We start from the raw sequence: 18,747 nt of genomic DNA on the forward strand, positions 1-18,747 counted from the left end.
TCATTCAGTCCAATTATATTTTCACCCGTGCGACTCCATCCAACTTGTCATGTGCGTATTGTCGGCAGGCGTCGATCCGACCAAAACCACTGGTGGAGTCCAACCGCCAACCCTTAAGCATTGAACAAAGAAAGTGTGTTTTATAAACTTTATTCCCAGTAGTTAGACCCCCCTTTGTAAGTAAAAAGTATCTTAATATTACTTTGGGGTGCTCCGGGGTATATTACTGGGTATTGCTCACATTAATGATGCACCTCAATGTATAGTTTTGAGATACCCCCCCTTTCTCAAGTAAAAAGAGGGAAGGAGCTGGCTTGGAATGAGGAGCCCATCAACTGATGTAGCCCATGTCATGGTATTCTAAGGCAATTTGCGATTAGTCTATTGTGTATTCTTTGTGCTTTTTTTAAAATAATTATTTCACTTTAGGCCAGGGCCCAATATTCCATAGCAACTAGGTCATTTTTTTAAAGAGAAACCTGTTAATGCAGAAGAGAGGATCCAAATATACAGATACTTAATAAAAGATGAGTACAAGTCTAGGATCCATTATCCATAAACCCGCTATCCATCCGCTATCCTTTTTCTCTATAATACACCCTGTACTTGAACCCAACTAAGATAAAATGTATCCTTATTGGAGGAAAAAAAATCTTATTGGGTTTATTTAAATTTCAATTTATTTTTACCAGACTTAAGATTCAGAGATCTACACAAAACAAAGATGTGGATTATGTGGAAAACCCCAGATCCCGAGCATTCTGGGTAACAGGTCCAATACCTGCATGAGAAAAGTTGCCTTAGAATGAATTTACGTGCTGGTTATTGGCTGTTGCTGACCTCAGCAATCAAATAAAATAAGAAACAGAAAAGGCAAATCATTGTAAAAAAAAAAAAAACACAAAAAAGGGAAAAATAGTTTTCTTTTATTTTGTTTGTATTAATAATTAATATTATTGTTCCTTCTTTTCTTCTGCTTTGTTTGGTCCCATTTATACAATGTTATTACTTCCTTTTATTTCTGCTTGTTTAGTGACATTAATACTATACATGAAGGCCTAGGAGATAAAATGTGTATATTTGCACAGTTTTTATCATCGTTTGTGTGCGGCATTGTGGTGGGATTCGTGCACGGTTGGAAGCTGACCCTCGTTATTCTCTCAGTGAGTCCTTTGCTCGGAGCATCTGCAGCTATTTGGACAAAAGTGAGTAACTGCTGAGCTGACTTGAAGTTTTTATTTTCCATCTTTATTTACTGAGCAATTTCGATGCAATTCTTGCATCGAAAAAAACTATTTGTGCCACATGCATAAAAAAGGCCTCCCAGGGTATTAACACATTGTAAATGTAAATATAAAGACAGAAGATTTTCAGCTGCTTCACAGAATATATACTGATAGCAAGTGTTCTGGAATGTATAGCAATAAATTAACACAGCTATAATGATCACGTTCTCTACTCATATTTTCATGTATGGCACTATATTGCCTGCAACTTCACTTTTCAACTATATTGCCTGCAACTAGTCATACCACATATTCACTGGGCTGATCAACCTATACTTTTACTGTAGCTCAAGGCTGGGCTTGGTCATATATGGGGAGAGATTGGAGGTTAAGTCATTAGCTAATTATTGTCATGTTTTGGTGGCTTAAATGGCAACTTGTTGCTTTGTTGGGATTTTTCATAAGCAGGGCATTTTTTCCTAAAAGCAGCACCACCCTAGGGAAAAAGCTTAGGGGAACCTGTAATAAAATTCGCAAAGATAACAAATCTTTGCACAAATAAGAATAAAAATGTGCATATTTTTCTTATTGCAGTGTGAACCTTAATTGCACATTGTGAACTTTTTACAACTGCTTGAAGGTGGTGTAAACTTTTGGAACAAACGTAACAACTTTTTAATTAAGAAGTTTTATTGCACACAGTGGGGTTCATTTATAAACACTGTCCAAATTTGCACCTGGGCAGTAGCCCAAGTCAACCAATCAGTGATTAGCTTTTTTTCAGCCAGCTGTAGGTTGAACACTGGAAGCAAGAATCTGATTGGTTGATATGGGTTACTGCCCAGGTGCAAATTTGCCCAGTGTTAATAAATAACCCTCACTGCACACTATGGGGCAATTCACCAAGCTCGAGTGAAGGATTCGAAGTAAAAAAACTTCGAATTTCGAAGTGTTTTTTGGGCTACTTCGACCATCGAATGGGCTACTTTCGACCTTCGACTACGACTTCGAATCAAAGGATTCGAACTAAAAATCGTTCGACTATTCGACCATTCGATAGTCGAAGTACTGTCTCTTTAAGAAAAAACTTCGACCCCAATGTTAGCCTATGGGAATGGTCCCCATAGGCTTGCCTAACTTTTTTTGATCGAAGGATAATCCTTCGATCGTTGGATTAAAATCCTTCGATTCGAAGGATTTAATCGTTCGATCGAAGGATTATTCCTTTGATCGTTCGATCACACTATTTGCGCTAAAATCCTTCGACTTCGATATTCGAAGTCGAAGGATTTTAAGTCCCAGTCGAATATCGAGGGTTAATTAACCCTCGATAGTCGACCCTTAGTGAATTTGCCCCTATGTGTGGCCTTTGCTGGTTCACAAAGGCAAAATACGAACATTTGTTTGCATTGCAAATGCTTTGCGAATGATTTTTCCATTAGTGACCAATATTACATTCCCCCATTAGTGATTTGATTTACTAAGGTAGGGAACCAATATATTAGGCCCAGTGAATCCAAGTTGCCTTGTCCATTAAACTTTCTGATTGGCTCCTTTGAATTATTAGACATTGTGTAAACTTTTTGACTTTTAACACAAATTCCCAAATTTGTATTTAATTCTGGAAAAATTAAATTGCAATAATAGCAACTGCGTACCAGTCTTTCTTCTTCAGAGAAAAGTCAAAGCAGGATCCAAATACTTATCTGGTCCTCTAAAGTAACCATCCCTGACTCTGCTTCCAATCAAAAAGCAAGAAAAGCCTTCTACATACCTAAATATGGCACCATACACCATAATGCCATGTGGCACTATCCTTTCTTAATGCACAATCATCTTTTCACTTTATACTTTCACTTTAAAGGGGTTGTTCATCTTTGAATTAACTTTAAATATGATGTAATATTCTGAGACATTTCGCAATTGGTTTTCCTTTTTTATTATTCATGGTTTTTGAGTTATTTAGCAATTTATTCAGCAGCTCTCTAGTTTGCAATTTCAGCAATCTGGTATTTTCCGATTCGAGTTATTTCCAGATTTGGGGTATAATAAATCTCCAAAAATGTGAGGTTTTTTTTAAGAACCCTGAAGCATTCCATTTTTTTAACTCAAAAATTGGAGTTTTGACTGAAAAATACCCTTAATTTTCAGGTAAAAATCAACTAGACTTTTGATAAATAACCCCCTAAGACTTACTTTTTACTTTTCCCAACAGCCAGCCTTCTTCTTTCTTCCTGAGTTTTCAGAATCCTAATTGCTATCATCTTTTGCCTTTTTGTTCCCTGGCCGAAACCAACCACTGATACAAATGGTATAATGTTCAACACAGAGTTTTTCTTACCATGGCTGAGCTTCAATAAATGTCTTACAGGGTTATCTCACTAATTTATCATTCTCTGCTTGATTCAGCTGTTTTATTATATAACACAATGTTTATGATCATTTAAAAGGCACAGCAGAGTATGATGATGGCTTAATTAATTACTTAAAGTCTACCCTGGAGTACTGCTCCAGATCTATCAAAATAAACAGTATGTAAATATAATGCCTGAAAGTTAAATAAACTCTTTATATCTAGGATTTATAGTTTTATAGTATATTATTATTTTTTTTAGAAATATCCAGTATAACATATTGGCTTTGGACCAGGAGGTTTATCGTTTGCTTATTTTCAGATATTGATGTGGATAAGAACTATGTAAACAGTTGCTTTACTAAGAGATAATCTAATATCATTTATATTCTCCATTCTCACTGGCTAAACCCTCGGGAAGGTCTGTAGAACAACATATTCAGCTTTACAGAGCAATAACATCTGAATTAAGCATCTCAGCCACGGGACTATTCAGCAATAGATCTTACATCCATAAGTTTATGACAGAATGCCTTTAAATATGGAATTAATTAAAGTAATGCCGCTTTAAACACTTAATACAGATTGAATTGTTTTTCCTTTCAGTTGGTTGCCTCTTTTACAACAAAGGAGTTACATGCCTATGCAAAGGCTGGGGCAGTTGCAGAAGAGATACTGACAGCAATCAGAACAGTAATCACTTTTAACGGACAGAAAAAAGCATTGGATAAGTATGTTGCGTTAATTGTATTTCAGGCATGGGACCTATTATCCAGAACACTTGGGGCCTGGGGTTTTCCAGATGAGTCTTTTCTTAATTTGGATCGCCATACCTAAAAAAGTGATAATTACTGATATCTGAGCTTGGATCAAGTAGAAGCAGTATTGTTTGGCCATTTTTACCCGGTCAGTTCTGACTCTCTGTACCATGTAACCAAAATCATCTCTCCGCCAGTCAAGATATAGAGATTTAAGCCCCAGATATAATGATTTAAGTCACAGATTTGCTAGCACATTGCTGTACTACTGATCCTGAAAGAATGTAGGGTTGTTGTAGGCTTATTCATATAGTCTGGAGACCAATACAGAACACTACACTGGAAGAAGTAAGGGGAAAGTTCTGGTTTCCTCAGGCAGTGCTGATATTTTCTTAAGAAATATGTATTCAGTACAGTATATTGTAATTAAAATAATAATGCCATGACTTGTAGAATCCTGTGGGATATGGGAACACTGGGTGGGGTTTGAATCACCCAAGGGACCTATACTTTGCCTTTAAATACCTCATTCTAGGTAGTTCTAGCTAGTGGCAGAGGGTTCTTCTTGGCCATTGATTATAAATAACATTAATCATAACTTAGCTTTCTTGTAATTATGTTGGCCTCTTTCCTTCCCTTCACATATTTAACATGGTGCTGACAAGTCTCTAATCCTATTACATTCACATCCCTTAAATATAAGGGCACTAGATCTGTCAGTTAATAAATTACAAACAGCTTTGACCAAAAGAGACTGATGATTTCAGTAGTAAAGAGGCGTCAAGTCTTTCCCAGTGTTACAAATTTAGACCGGAATTTAAGAATAATCAAGGTCAGAGTCTAATTTCAAAGATCCAGGTTAACAGAGAACCGTTTTTGTAACAATCATATGTATGTAAGGATTTACATTATTCTGTAAAAATTAAGCCACAAGGACGCTGCTTATCGAAGAAGAAAAAAAAAATAGTAAAAGGAGATAAAAAGAAAGTAAACACAACTAAGCTAATGTGGCTGTTTTTTTTAATAGATCTAGGGTAAGAGACCTCTCCTAGCAAATGTAACATACTGGCCTTGCCCTGGAATATTTTGTGAATGAAACTTATTGCCCAACTTTTCAGCAAAATGTACTATAAAAAAATCATATAAAAAATGAATATGCAAAGTCCTCCATTTATTTTGTTCAAGAATTGTGTCTATTGCCAGAATGAGATATATATATATATATATATATATATATATATATATATATATATATATATATTTTTTTTTTTTCTCCCTATCAGCTTTTTGGTTGACTGGTAACGCCATATGTATGTATATATATATATATATATATATATATATATACATATATATATACATATATATATGGCGTTACCAGTCAACCAAAAAGCAGATAGGGAGAAAATATATATATATATATATATATATATATAACCAAGGGGTCGGTGCACACAGAACACAAAATGGATGCCTAGGTGCTGGAGCAATTAAACATAGTATGGAGGTAACAAGAAGAGCCCGCACACACAGGACTTGAGTGAAGAAAAAAAAATTTCGTTTATTCAACGTTTCGGCCCAGTCACATGAGCCGTCTTCAGGAAGTGAGGGTCACATGAGCCTCACTTCCTGAAGACGGCTCATGTGACTGGGCCGAAACGTTGAATAAACGAAAATTTTTTTTCTTCACTCAAGTCCTGTGTGTGCGGGCTCTTCTTGTTACCTCCTATATATATATATATATATATATATATATATATATATATATATATATATATATATATATATATATATATATATATATATAGTGAAAAAGGATTGCGGCAGTCACAGGGTTTTAGTGAAAAAACAAAAAATGTTTTATTATTAAGCCTCAATGTTTCGATCCCCCACAGGGATCTTCGTCAGGAGCAAAGATCCTGACAAAGATCCCTGTGGGGGATCGAAACGTTGAGGCTTAATAATAAAACATTTTTTGTTTTTTCACTAAAACCCTGTGAGTGCCGCAATCCTTTTTCACTGCTTATTTCCCATGCTGGCACCCAGGTATTAATTTTGTTTACGGAGTGCACCATTCCTTTGGTTATATATATATATATATATATATATATATATATATATATATATATATATATATATATATATATATATATATATATATATATATATATAAGGGATCATCAACTATTGACCAGACCTATAGTTTTGGATTTTTAAGAAATGATATGCGAAACCCATGAGTCAAAGTGATTATAATAGTAATTAAATACTATACAGTTATAGAATAGTTTTCCAGAAACCTGTTCAAAAGCTCCATATTATGGGAAGGCTACATACACTAGACCCATTTTAACCAAAACAATAAAAATTGTAAAAATATTGTAATAATAAAACAGCACCTTGTACTTTATTTCAACAAAGATATAATTAATCCTTATTGGAGGCAAAACAATTCAATATGGGTTTTTAATGTGTAATGTATTTTTTTAGTAGATTTAAGGTATTGCGCAAAGATCCCTTATCCAGAAAACCCCAGGTCCCGATCATTCTGGATAACAGGTCCCATACCTTTATATGTGTATACAAGGAGATCTATTTTAATTTGCTGCCAATTAAATTTTTAGCTAGTGGAACTACTCAATTATCTTTGATGTTATTTCCTAACATTCCACTTTTTCTTTTTTTTTTTTTTTTTACAGGTACAATGCTAATTTAAGTAATGCAAAGGCAGTAGGAATAAAAAAAGCAGCTACCACAAACCTCTCCATGGGACTTTCACAGTTTCTCATATTTGGAGCGTATGCCCTAGCATTTTGGTATGGTACTAAACTCACCGTAGATGAGCCAGAAAATTATAGCATTGGTAAAGTACTAATTGTAAGTGTCATTTGTGTTTGTTTTCTTTCTGTTTTCCATGTATATCTTAAATTGGACCTATATAATTAAAGGCACTAAGTTTGCCCAGGGGCAGTAACCTATAGCAACCAATCAGCAGGTAGGATTTCCTGGTCACATGTTTAAAAGCAAACATCTTATTGGTTGCTACTGGTTACTGCTCCTGGGCAAACTTAGTTCCTTTTATTACATGTGGGGCATAGTGCCTTCACCTGGTTTAAATCTGGACTTCTTTTGCAATATTCCTTTATTGTAGCCCCCCCCTAATGGATCCTCTTTGCTCTCAGTGTTACAAATGAGCATTGAGTGTGTCCTAGCTCTCAGTGTCCAGAAACACTGTCAGATGTAGAAAGCCAAATCATAGTTTTGACCTCACATAGGGGAATGTGATCTGCAGTTCCCTATCAGGTATGCCTAACTGCTTGCAGCCCATCCGCCAGATGGTGATTGGTTGACATCCTACATATACATTTATATATACATTTATTCCGGTTAATAAGTTCTGCCTCTGTTTTTTCCCAAGGTATTCTTTTCGGTGCTGGTCGGCACTTTTGCTCTCGGCCAAGCAACCCCAAACATAGAAAGCCTTGCAAATGCCAGAGGAGCTGCTTTTGCTGTATACAAAATTATAAATAAGGTAAAATGCCAACACTCTTAAGCTGAAAACAATACTTTCTATCATGTTTCATTCATATGATGAAGATTGGGCTTGTTTTATCCACAAGTCACGAAATAAATGCATTCAAATCTATAGATTTATTTTTGCTATTTGTAATACAGCGTTTGTGACTTTTTGGTTTCAGCACCGTCCTATAGACAGTAGTTCCGAGGAAGGACACAAACCCAACAGACTGAAAGGCGATATAGAATTCAAAGGCATTCATTTTGCCTACCCATGCCGTCCTGGTGTGCAAGTATGATTTTCAATTGTTTTTAAGGTTTTTTTAAACTTTTATTAATGAATTACGATTGAATTTCATACATTTGTATTGTCAGATTCTCTCTGGACTGAACCTGAAAGTGGAAGCTGGTAAAACCATCGCTTTGGTTGGTATGAGTGGTTGTGGTAAAAGCACTACCATACAGTTGCTGCAGAGGTTCTATGATCCATCACATGGAGAGGTATGGGGTTAATTCGCTAATTTCTGAGCAAATTCAATGTACAGGTATGGGACCTGTTATCCAGAATGCTCAGGACCTGGGGTTTACCGGATAAGAAATCTTTCTGTAAATTGGATCTTTATACCTCAAGTCTACTACAAAATCATGTAAATATTAAATAAACCCAATAGACTGGTTTTGCTTTCAATAAGGATTAAATATATCTTTTTTGGATTAAGTAAAAGGTACTGTTTTATTATTACGGAGACAAAGGAAACAATGTTTAAAGGTTGGGATTATTTGGATAAAATGGAGTCTATGGGATAATGGATTTCTGGATAACGGATCATATACCTGTTACACACAATCTATAAGTCTTCATAGAATTTTAACTTTCCTCAGTTACGGTATTGTAACTAGCCTGTAAAGTTACTTAGTAAATGGCCTTTTGGGTTGGCAAATATATTGATACCTAATAGATAGTGATGGGCAAATTCACTGCGAATTTGCGCAATTCGCCACCGCCGAATGAAAAATGGATGCCGCTATCCAAAAAACGGACGCCGGCGTCAAAAACAAGACACCGGTGTAAAAAACGAGACACCACAGCTGTTTCGCAAATTTTTTGGCAAAGCGAAATCACTACTAATATATTGTATACCGACATTAACAGACTTGCCACATCATCATTCCATAACATTTGTTTCAAAAAATTTATATTTAACTTGTAAAAGATTCATGGCATACATTGATTAATGCTCTTGATTTACTGAGTTTTAGATATCAAAATGTTTAACTTTTATGCAATACAAATTCAAAGGAAAAGCAGCATCCATAAACAAATTCTTTTCTAGGTTACTTTGGATGGACACGATATCCGTTCACTAAATGTAAAATGGTTGAGGGAAAATATTGGCGTAGTGAGTCAGGAGCCAGTGCTCTTTGGCACAACCATTGCAGAAAATATCCGCTACGGAGGGGAATCAGTAACAGACAACGAAATTGAACAAGCGGCAAAAGAAGCCAATGCCTTTGATTTTATATCCAGGCTTCCTGATGTAAGTACAGTCATTTAAAGGAGGAAAAAGAGTGTATGTGAAGTCTTTATATTAAAAAGATTATGGCAATCTGTCGCCACTTCCCTTTCATAGAAATTTAAGACGATGGTGGGAGAAAGAGGTGCGCAGTTGAGTGGGGGTCAGAAGCAGCGGATAGCCATTGCACGCGCCCTGGTACGGAACCCTAAGATTCTACTTCTTGATGAAGCCACATCAGCTCTGGATACACAAAGTGAAGCTATTGTACAAGCTGCCTTGGATAAGGTGATAAACTTTGATTCTATTCCTCAGACCTTATGAGCTTTGTTGCAAATCTACAAGAAAATGTTACTTTCTGGGCACAGGGAGCTTTGAATATTTTAGCAATACAGGGAACATGGAACATGTTATGTTTTGGGTCGCCGAGGATGAATAGAGTATAACAGTCCTTTATTAGCATGCTCTCATGCAGCCATTACACAACAGTAACTTTCACTTTTAAGTTGTCAGGAAGTAAACACAGTATAAGTCTGAGCACAGGGACATCTACAGGCCATTTGTATAAACACATTTGGGATTATCCCTTTGCATATTATGCATATGCCGACAGTGAGCTTTTATTATGTCTGTTCCAAATGGGCATTCCTCACACTTACATGAGTGAGGGGCAGATTTAGAATTCAAATTTTTTTTTGGTGTCAAAATTCACATATTCGAATTTGAATCCCCCGATCCGAAATTCAAATGTGAGATTTATCACACCTCAACCATGGAAACAGCTCTAATTCGAATATTTGCCACCTAAAACCTGCCGAGTTCATGTACAAGTCAATCGCAGAGGTCTGTTGAGCTATTTGGAGATGTTAATAGACGTCTGTACATTTGAGGTTTTTTTCGGAGAAAAAATAAATTCATACGGTATGATTTGAACTATTTGATCGAATATTAGACATTCAATTTTTTTCTTAAATAACCTCCCAGTTGAATTGTGAGTATATTTGAATTTTTTTAGAGTAAAAAGAAAATTCACATGAATTCAAAATTCGACCTTTGATAAATGGGCCTCCCGGTCTCAGATTGAACATTTTTGCTACAAATGATGCATTGTTATTATTACATTGATTTTGATGAACCCCTGCCTTCATGTAATTGAACCATAAGTATATCAGATGTATATTCTGTCTTACTATATGGTGAGGAATAGGGGCTATTATCTGTGTTTCTGGCTCTGTGTTTCAGAAGGCTATATATGGAGAAACAATTAATAAACATTAGAATTTTAGTGAATTTAGGGCTTTTTAAAACTATGATTACTCTATATTTCTCTAAAATTATAGATGCCTTGTAATTTATTAAAAGACCCAATATAAAAAGTACGAAAGGAAAAAAAACACTCGGGCAGATTTATCAAGGGTCAATAAACCCTCGAATTCGACCCTCGAAGTTAAATCCTTTGAATTCGAATATCGAATTCGAAGGATTTTAGCGCAAATGCTTGGATCAAACGATCGAATAAAAATCGTTCAATCAAACGATAAAATCTTTCGAATTGAACGATTCGAACGATTTTAATCGATTGATCGAAGGATTTTTATTCAATCAAAAAAAGAAAAGTGCTGGAGAAGGTGCCCATAGGCTAACATTGCAGCTCGGTAGGTTAAAAGTGGCGAAGTATGAAGTTGAAGTATTTTTTAAAGAGACAGTAATTCGACTATCAAATAGTCAAACGATTTTTACTTCGAATCGTTCGAATCATTCGATTTGATCAAATTCGATCTAATTTAACTGATTCGATGGGCGAAGTACCCAAAAAAATACTTTGAAATTCGAATTTTTTTTCATTCGAATTCTTCACTCAAGCTTAGTAAATCTGCCCCTCAGTGTTGGACTGGCCCACCGGAATACCAGGAAAACTCCCGGTGGGCCCTCTTGCTTCTAACCATTTAGCCTATTGCATGGGCATTCCCTATTCTTCTTTATGGGGAAAAAAGGAGGAATAGTAGTTTGGAAAGCAGGCCCACAGTCTAATGTTTTCTGATGGGCCCAGGGTGTACGTTTTTCAGGTGGGCCCCTGGCATCTCAGTCCGACACTGAAAACACTGAACGGTCAACGAAATACCTTGTTTGAGCAATTACTAGCGAAGAAAATCCAAAAACCTCTAAAAGACCAATGGCTAAAAAATGGTCTAAATGGACCAGTGCAGATCCCATTGACTTAGGGCTGCTTTTTCTTGTGTTTTTGTATTTTTTTTTACACTTTATAAATTTCAAATTTTTTCGAGTTTTAGAGAAAATCTTCCCACAAATGTATAATTTGATAAGGGAATAAAATAGAAATCCAAATATTAATAAAAAGTTCCCATGGACTTATTTGCTTGTGTCTAGGTGTGCTGATACAGTTATACGAGGCTCATACCAACTTTGTATATACAGGATCAGACCATGCATAGGACCATGCTAGAAAAAGACGAAAAACCTCAGGTGCTGCTGCAAAAAGTAATATCAGCATAAAGAACACGGAGCACTCATGGGAATTCATTTATGTGCAAAACTTTAATGGTGTATGTTGATGTTTTGGTCCTGCACAGAGGACCTTTATCAAGACATCACAAACCGTTCCCCAAACAGTTTCAATTGGTTTATGGAACTGTTTGTAATGTCTTGATAAAGTTCCTCTGTGCAGGACTGAAACGTTGATTTACACCATTAAAGTTTTGCACATAATTTAAGTTCTTTATGCCTATACATATACATATATATCTGAGCCTCAGCCCTGGCATATCAATAACCTGCTTCTACCTGAAGTGATCATACACTCTTTTACATTTTTAACGCAGGACATGTTTGACATTAATTCAGACTCTTTTTCTAACGTTTTCTATTAAGGCCAGAGCTGGAAGGACCACAATTGTGATAGCTCATCGACTGTCTACTATCAGAACAGCTGATGTTATTGCTGGATTTCACAATGGAGTGGTAGTGGAGAAAGGGTCACACAGTGAGCTGATGACTAAGAAAGGAGTTTACTATTCTCTGGTCATGCTCCAGGTATGCTGACAGCTTTCCATGACTGTATGTTTGGCAAACACTGGTTTTCTCTAAACTGCAAATAACTAATACGTAATAAAACATGCAAAACTTGTAACTGGTTTAGTAGCCCATAGCAACCAATCAGCACTTAGACAACTTTGATAATAGCACCACACCCTCTTCTTACACAACTATTCACATTTTATATTGTTATAGACACAGATATTCCTTTTACTTTCTTATATCTCTTATACTGCTAATCCAGCCTCAGGCTCATTACATTGCCTGCTCTTGTCTGCCAACTTGTAATAAGTGACAAACCAAAAGTTTATTCCATCAGCATTCAGGTATCTAAATAGTCCTCCAAAATATATTCCAAAATTCAAATTAATTCTATTCCACAACTTCACAGCTCTCTTTCTTTGTAAAAATATGGAACTTCCTTTCTTTTAATATGGAGGCCTTCATGTCTTCTAGAAGGATCTTCTTGTGAATAAAGAGTTTATCATATAGGGGCAGATTTATGTCCCCCAAAAGCACCTCTTTCCAGTGTAAACAATCCCAATAGCCAGACTTTTCGTACCCTTAATTGCTCTTCTTTGGACTTTCTCTATTTCATTAATAGCACTGGAGACCAAAACTGCATTTCATATTCTAGATGGGGGCCTTGCTCTGCTTGTATTCATATGCCTTTTCCTTTAGAATGCTAGCTCTTGTGAGCCGAGTCACCCCTTACAGTATAAAAAAAACAACTATAATGACATTAATTATATCACCTCTTGGTGAAAAAAAAAGAGATAGAGCTGTGGGTGATTTTTGTGTTCTAGAAACAAGGTGAAGACAGTGGTCTTGAAGACAATGGACAGGAAGAACATTCTTTCTCAGAGACGGAAGAGACGTACTTGAATGAAAGTTGTTTTTCTCCAGAGGCTGATCAAGCTTTTCAAGTGGTTGAAGGCCAAGAACTTGTTAGAAGAGAAAGTTTTCGAGTCCAGACTGGCACGTTAAAGAATAAGAAATCAACACTAAGGAAATCCCAATCACTGGAACACATAAAGGAGGTAATATGCTGCATTATTATGGTACAATATGGAAAGTTAAATGGTGAATTGTAGGGTTGTGACAAGGCCAGAATGCTGCTCACTAAGCTATTAAGAGTCTGGATGATTTCTCATGATAACACCTTGAAAGATTAGGCCGGACGTTCTAAAGACAAACTATTCCTTCATGGGAACCTGTAGATTAAAATACAATTTGGCACTTGGGGGAGTAAAGGTCTATATTTATCAAATAGTGAAAATAATGTCCAGGCAGAAAAAAAGCTCTCTCCATCGTGTGTTATTACAGTTCTGTAGAGTCGAGTTATCACAGTGTTTATATAATCATGCTGTTTGAGAACCAGGCAGGCATTTCTCACTGCTCACACTGCTGTTTGATAAATCTACTCACTCGCCTGCATCATAATTCAAGGTTAAAATGGTCCTGCCATGACTGAAACAAGAAAGACTAAGCTGAATCTGTCATTCCGTATTAACGATGATGTCTTGTTAATGTTTGCTTATCTTGTTTTTCTGACAAGGCCATATCAAGTTCTACAAGGTATAATCAGTCATATGGCAGATGTAGAACTGCTGCACCCCTACCTATCAAAAATTCTATCAACATGGAGAGCCCTTAGATAAAGCACAAGAGTAATTCTTCTAACTCTGTGATTAACATATACAGTAGCATTAAATGACTTGATTACCTTTGAGTTAACTATTAGTATGATGTAGAAAGTGATATTCTGAGACAATTTGCAATTGGTTTTCATTTTTTATTATTTGTGGTTTTTGAGTTATTTAGTTTTTTATTCAGCAGCTCTCCAGTTCAATTTCCGCAATCTGGTTTCTAGGGACCGTAATCTGGTTTCTAGGGTCCTAATTAACCTAGCAACCATGCATTGAATTGAACAAGAGACTGGGATATGAATAGGAGAGGCCAGAATAGAAAGATGAGTAATAATAAGTAGCAATAACAATAGATTTGTAGCCTTGCAGAGCATTTGTGTTTAGATGATGTCAGTGAACCCCAGAGTCAGAAGAAGAAAACAAATAATTCAAAAACTATAAAAAATAAAAAATGAAAACCAATTAAACAGTTGCTTAGAATCAGCCATTCTATCACATACTAAAAGTTAATGTAAAGGTGAACCACCACTACACATGGTATAATGCTAGAAACCCTTTTTTTGTGCCAGATTTATAAATAAAAAAAATCAAATACAATTATGTCAATTGGTGCCGACAGGCAACCAGGGTCGGACTAGGCCAACAGGACACCAGGAAAAAACCTGGTGGGCCCCGGGTCTTATGGGGCACAGTGGCCAATACCCGCTCCCTGGATTCCTTATGTTCACCTCTCTGCCTGATACCAGTTGCATCCCTAATGCGGCGTACATGCACATGCGCATGCACACTGGAGAGAGAGGGAGGGGATAGAGGAGAAAATACTGGGCTGGGGGGCCCGGGCAATGGTGAGGGGGCCCTGAGGCTGGAAGCCCAGTGGGCCCTGAGCCCCCCAGTCTGACGCTGCTGGCAACCCAATAGAGTTGAAAGTGTTAAATTAGAGATGCAGGTAATACAAAAACTCACAAAAAAAGAAAAAGAAAAACAGATTATCCCAGGGTATCAAGGGCTGCATCAATGAAAAGTTCAAAGATTAGCTTCTCTTATTATAGCAGTGACATAGATAAAGAAAGAAGGTGGGGAGGGGCAAGGGCATGAATAGAAGAGTGAATGGGAGACTGTGATGATTGAGTACATGTATGGGATGTCTTATCCGGAAACCAGTTACCCAGAAAGAATTATGGAAAGAGCATGTCTCATAGACTCCACTTTATCCATATAATCCAAATTTTTAGAAATTAATTCCTTTTTCTCTGTAATAATAAAACAGTAGCTTGTACTTGAGCCAAACTAAGATATAATAAATCCTAATTGTTTATTTAATGTTTACATGATTTTCTAGTAGACTTAAGGTATGAAGATCCAATTTAAGGAAATATCTGTTATCCGGAAAACCCCATGCCCTGAGCATTCTGGTTATCAGGTTCTTGCATGTATTTCTTCTTTCCGGGTTAATATTTCTGGAATGGTTCGGAATTGAAATGATATTGGTGGCCACGGTTTTCCAGGAACCACTTCTCATCAGAAAAAACAGAATACTGATCTGCCATGCTGCAGCAGGAGTTCAATTCAGGCAAACTGTTTTTATATATATATTCTTTAAACTTGCCGTTAGATTGTAAAATCGAGGACCCATTCTTTTTTTACATTCATATTAAATGACAGAGAGCCATCTAGTGGCAAAAATAATGCACTGACCCAGTTTTAAGCAACAGTACGTTATGTAAGTAAAAATGTATTTAGTAGAATTACAATTGTTTTTAGAACATACTGAATGTAGAATTGGATGAACCTACATTGTGAATGCCTTGACATACATTCAATTTTGTTTGTTCTAGGCTAAAGAAATTCTTCCTAACGTTTCCCTGAGCAGAATTCTGGAGCTTAACAAACCGGAATGGTTGTATATTGCCATTGGTATTATAGCTGCGGCCATTTCTGGAGGAATATACCCAACATTCGCGGTTGTCTTTGGAAAAGTTATTGGGGTCCGTGTCTACATTGCATGAATTCGTATTCATTCTGATTAAATCTGGCAGTCAATCCAGTTTAATGCTGGCATTTGTCTTTTTTGTTAGTTTTGCACATCACTGAATTAAAATGCATTAGGGAGGCCAGTCCTCGACTCCAGGGTGGCTAATTTTGCAAATTAGGATTCGGTTCCGCAAGGCACAAGCATTTTGGCCTAATCCGAATCCTGCTGAAAAAGGCGAATCCTGGATTTGCTGCATCACTACTCATAACAACCAATCAGACATTTGCTTTTGTTTTCCAACTGTTGAAATGTAATTACTGATTGGTTGCTCTGGGCAACATCACCGGTAATTCATCAGTCCACTTTTTACACAGCATAATATATAGGCTCCTTGGATGTGTCCAAGGCTGGTGCCTTCAAAAGAAGTGCAGTCAGGAATCAGAGATGGAAGGGACTTTATGATGACTCAATATAACCAAAATCAGAAGAGTAAAAAATGGTTATTCTCCCCCTGGAATAATTGCAGTTGTTTTGCAGGTTAGAAAACATGCTAATGTGTGGCCCAGAATATCCTGAGAGTTTGGTGTCTCTGACAGCCAAGTTATAATAAATTAGGAGGTATTGTTCCATATCACTAATGATATCAGCACTAACATCCTAGTGGAATATGAGTAAGAGCAGTGGTCCCCAACCAGTAGCTCATGAGCAACATGTTGCTCCCCAACCCCCTGGATGTTGCTCCCAGTGGCCTCAAAGCAGGAGCTTATTTTTGAATTCCAGGCTTGGAGGCAATTTTTAGTTTTATAAAAACCAGGTGTACTGTCAAACAGAGCCTCAGTCTAGGTTGACAATCCACATAGGGGCTACCAAATGGCCAATCACACCCCTTATTTGGCACCCCAAGAACATTTTTCATGCTAGTGTTGCTCCCCAACTCTTTTTACTTCTGTATGTTGCTCACAGGTTTGAAAGATTGGGGATCCCTGAGTAAGAGGAATAGTCTGGCACATTGTACCAGCTTATCTATCATCAAACACAGCTTTTATGCATATTCTACCAGAGTGTGAGCACCCTACCTTTTTCCTCTGTTTTTTTCTATATAATGAAAATAGTGTAGAGCCAACCTGTAGTCAATCAAAAGAGCTTCAAAGAGAGATATTAGAGATTCAAAGGTATAGCTCAACCATCTATCTATCTTTGTACATTTCAGGGCAGCGGTATTATTACTTGGAATTAAAAAGATTTAAAGATCTAATACCATAGCGTAAAATCCAGAAAAATGTAAAATATGGGAAACGTGTTACACATATAACTATGTAAAATGAGGGAAAACGTAAAATCAGGGGATGTAAAATTGAGGTTTCACTGCAATAAGATAAAAATAAATTCATAATACCGTTACATTGAAAACAAAAAGTCTTCATGAGGGATGGGCTGAGGATGGTAAGTGGGTGTCCCATTGGGCATTGCAGGCAGCACCACTGGGTGGAAGATACAAAGAGAACCTGTACTTTCCATTAGATTGTTCTAGGTGTTAACTACAGGCCTGTGTTTTGCCCACACTGATCATCTTTGCACTTTGAGTCAGGCTGCATGTGCTCCATGGATGGGTCGTACACATCAATATGATCCCGTAGGGGTTATGAAATGAGGTCTTGCATGTTATTTCCTTAGCAATGCAGGGAATTACAAATATGTGTTTTGAGCCTGATGCTTTTGTCTGTTACAGGCATTTCAAGAGCAAGATCCGGTTAAGAAAAGCCAGAAAACTGCTTTATTGGCTCTCATGTTTTTCCTTCTTGGGCTTATCAGCTTTGCTGTCCACATTACCATGGTGAGATCCTTCACATGTGCTTCTTTATAGGCCACTATTTTTATTGCTCCTTACTCTGCCCCGTTGTGCAACATCATTACTAGCAGAAAGTAACAATCAGAACAAATCAACAGGCGGAAACTTTGTTTCTGTCAAGATGCTGAATTTGTCCCTTACTGGCACAGCGAGTGAAAAATTATGGCAGGAATGTAAAAGATTTTCAATCATTTTCTCTATATAATATTGTGGTTCCTTTAATTGCACTATCCCACTCACCAAGGACAGACATATTTGCTCACTGGGTAAGCAGCTGAGCCATATAAAATATTCCAGCTAGTTTCCATACAGCAGGGGTCCCCAACCTTTTTTACCCATAATCTAAATTCAAGTGTAAAATTGGAGAGCAACATAAGAATGCAAAAAGTTCCTGGGGCTTCCAAATAAGGGCTATGGTTGGGTATTGGTAGCCTCTATGTGGACTGGCAGTCTACACGAGGCTCTGTTTGACAGTACACTGGTTTTTATGCAAATAAAGCTTTCCTTTAAGCCAGGAATTCAAAAAGAAGCACCTGCTTGGAGGCCACTGGGAGCAAAATCCAAGAGGTCGGAGAGCAACATGTTGCTCACGAGCCACTGTTGGGGATCATTGCATTAGAGTTATCAGTCCACTCCTTTATATAATTTCCCAGTGAAAATACAAAACATGTTGGTAGGATCTGTATGTATTACACAGCAATTGGAGAACAAAGCACATCAAACACTGGGCACTGTATTATATGATATGAATATTGTGTCTTTATCTTATATTCTAAACAACATTTCAGTGTTGTTCGCTTTTATTTGTTTGTGATCTAGACATTGTAATTTTAACACATTTCTCAATTTTCATTTC

At 36.8% G+C, this 18,747-nt stretch overlaps 1 protein-coding gene across 3 annotated transcripts in view; it reads left to right on the top strand.

Moving 5' to 3' along the window:
- LOC108718489 (ATP-dependent translocase ABCB1-like) overlaps positions 1-18,747 on the top strand; it is a 49,529-nt gene that overhangs the window by 16,529 nt on the left and 14,253 nt on the right. For all 3 annotated transcript variants that reach the window (XM_041565963.1, XM_041565964.1, XM_041565962.1), the window contains 12 exons: positions 1,034-1,205; positions 4,186-4,310; positions 7,037-7,214; positions 7,756-7,869; positions 8,036-8,146; positions 8,229-8,354; positions 9,188-9,391; positions 9,485-9,655; positions 12,257-12,418; positions 13,228-13,461; positions 15,906-16,055; positions 17,772-17,876. In XM_041565963.1, coding sequence (XP_041421897.1) covers positions 1,034-1,205; positions 4,186-4,310; positions 7,037-7,214; positions 7,756-7,869; positions 8,036-8,146; positions 8,229-8,354; positions 9,188-9,391; positions 9,485-9,655; positions 12,257-12,418; positions 13,228-13,461; positions 15,906-16,055; positions 17,772-17,876 — 1,852 coding nt within the window. The remainder of the gene's footprint in view (positions 1-1,033; positions 1,206-4,185; positions 4,311-7,036; positions 7,215-7,755; positions 7,870-8,035; positions 8,147-8,228; positions 8,355-9,187; positions 9,392-9,484; positions 9,656-12,256; positions 12,419-13,227; positions 13,462-15,905; positions 16,056-17,771; positions 17,877-18,747) is intronic.

Source organism: Xenopus laevis, chromosome 6L (genome assembly GCF_017654675.1).
Source record: "Xenopus laevis strain J_2021 chromosome 6L, Xenopus_laevis_v10.1, whole genome shotgun sequence".
Classification (NCBI taxonomy): domain Eukaryota; kingdom Metazoa; phylum Chordata; class Amphibia; order Anura; family Pipidae; genus Xenopus; species Xenopus laevis.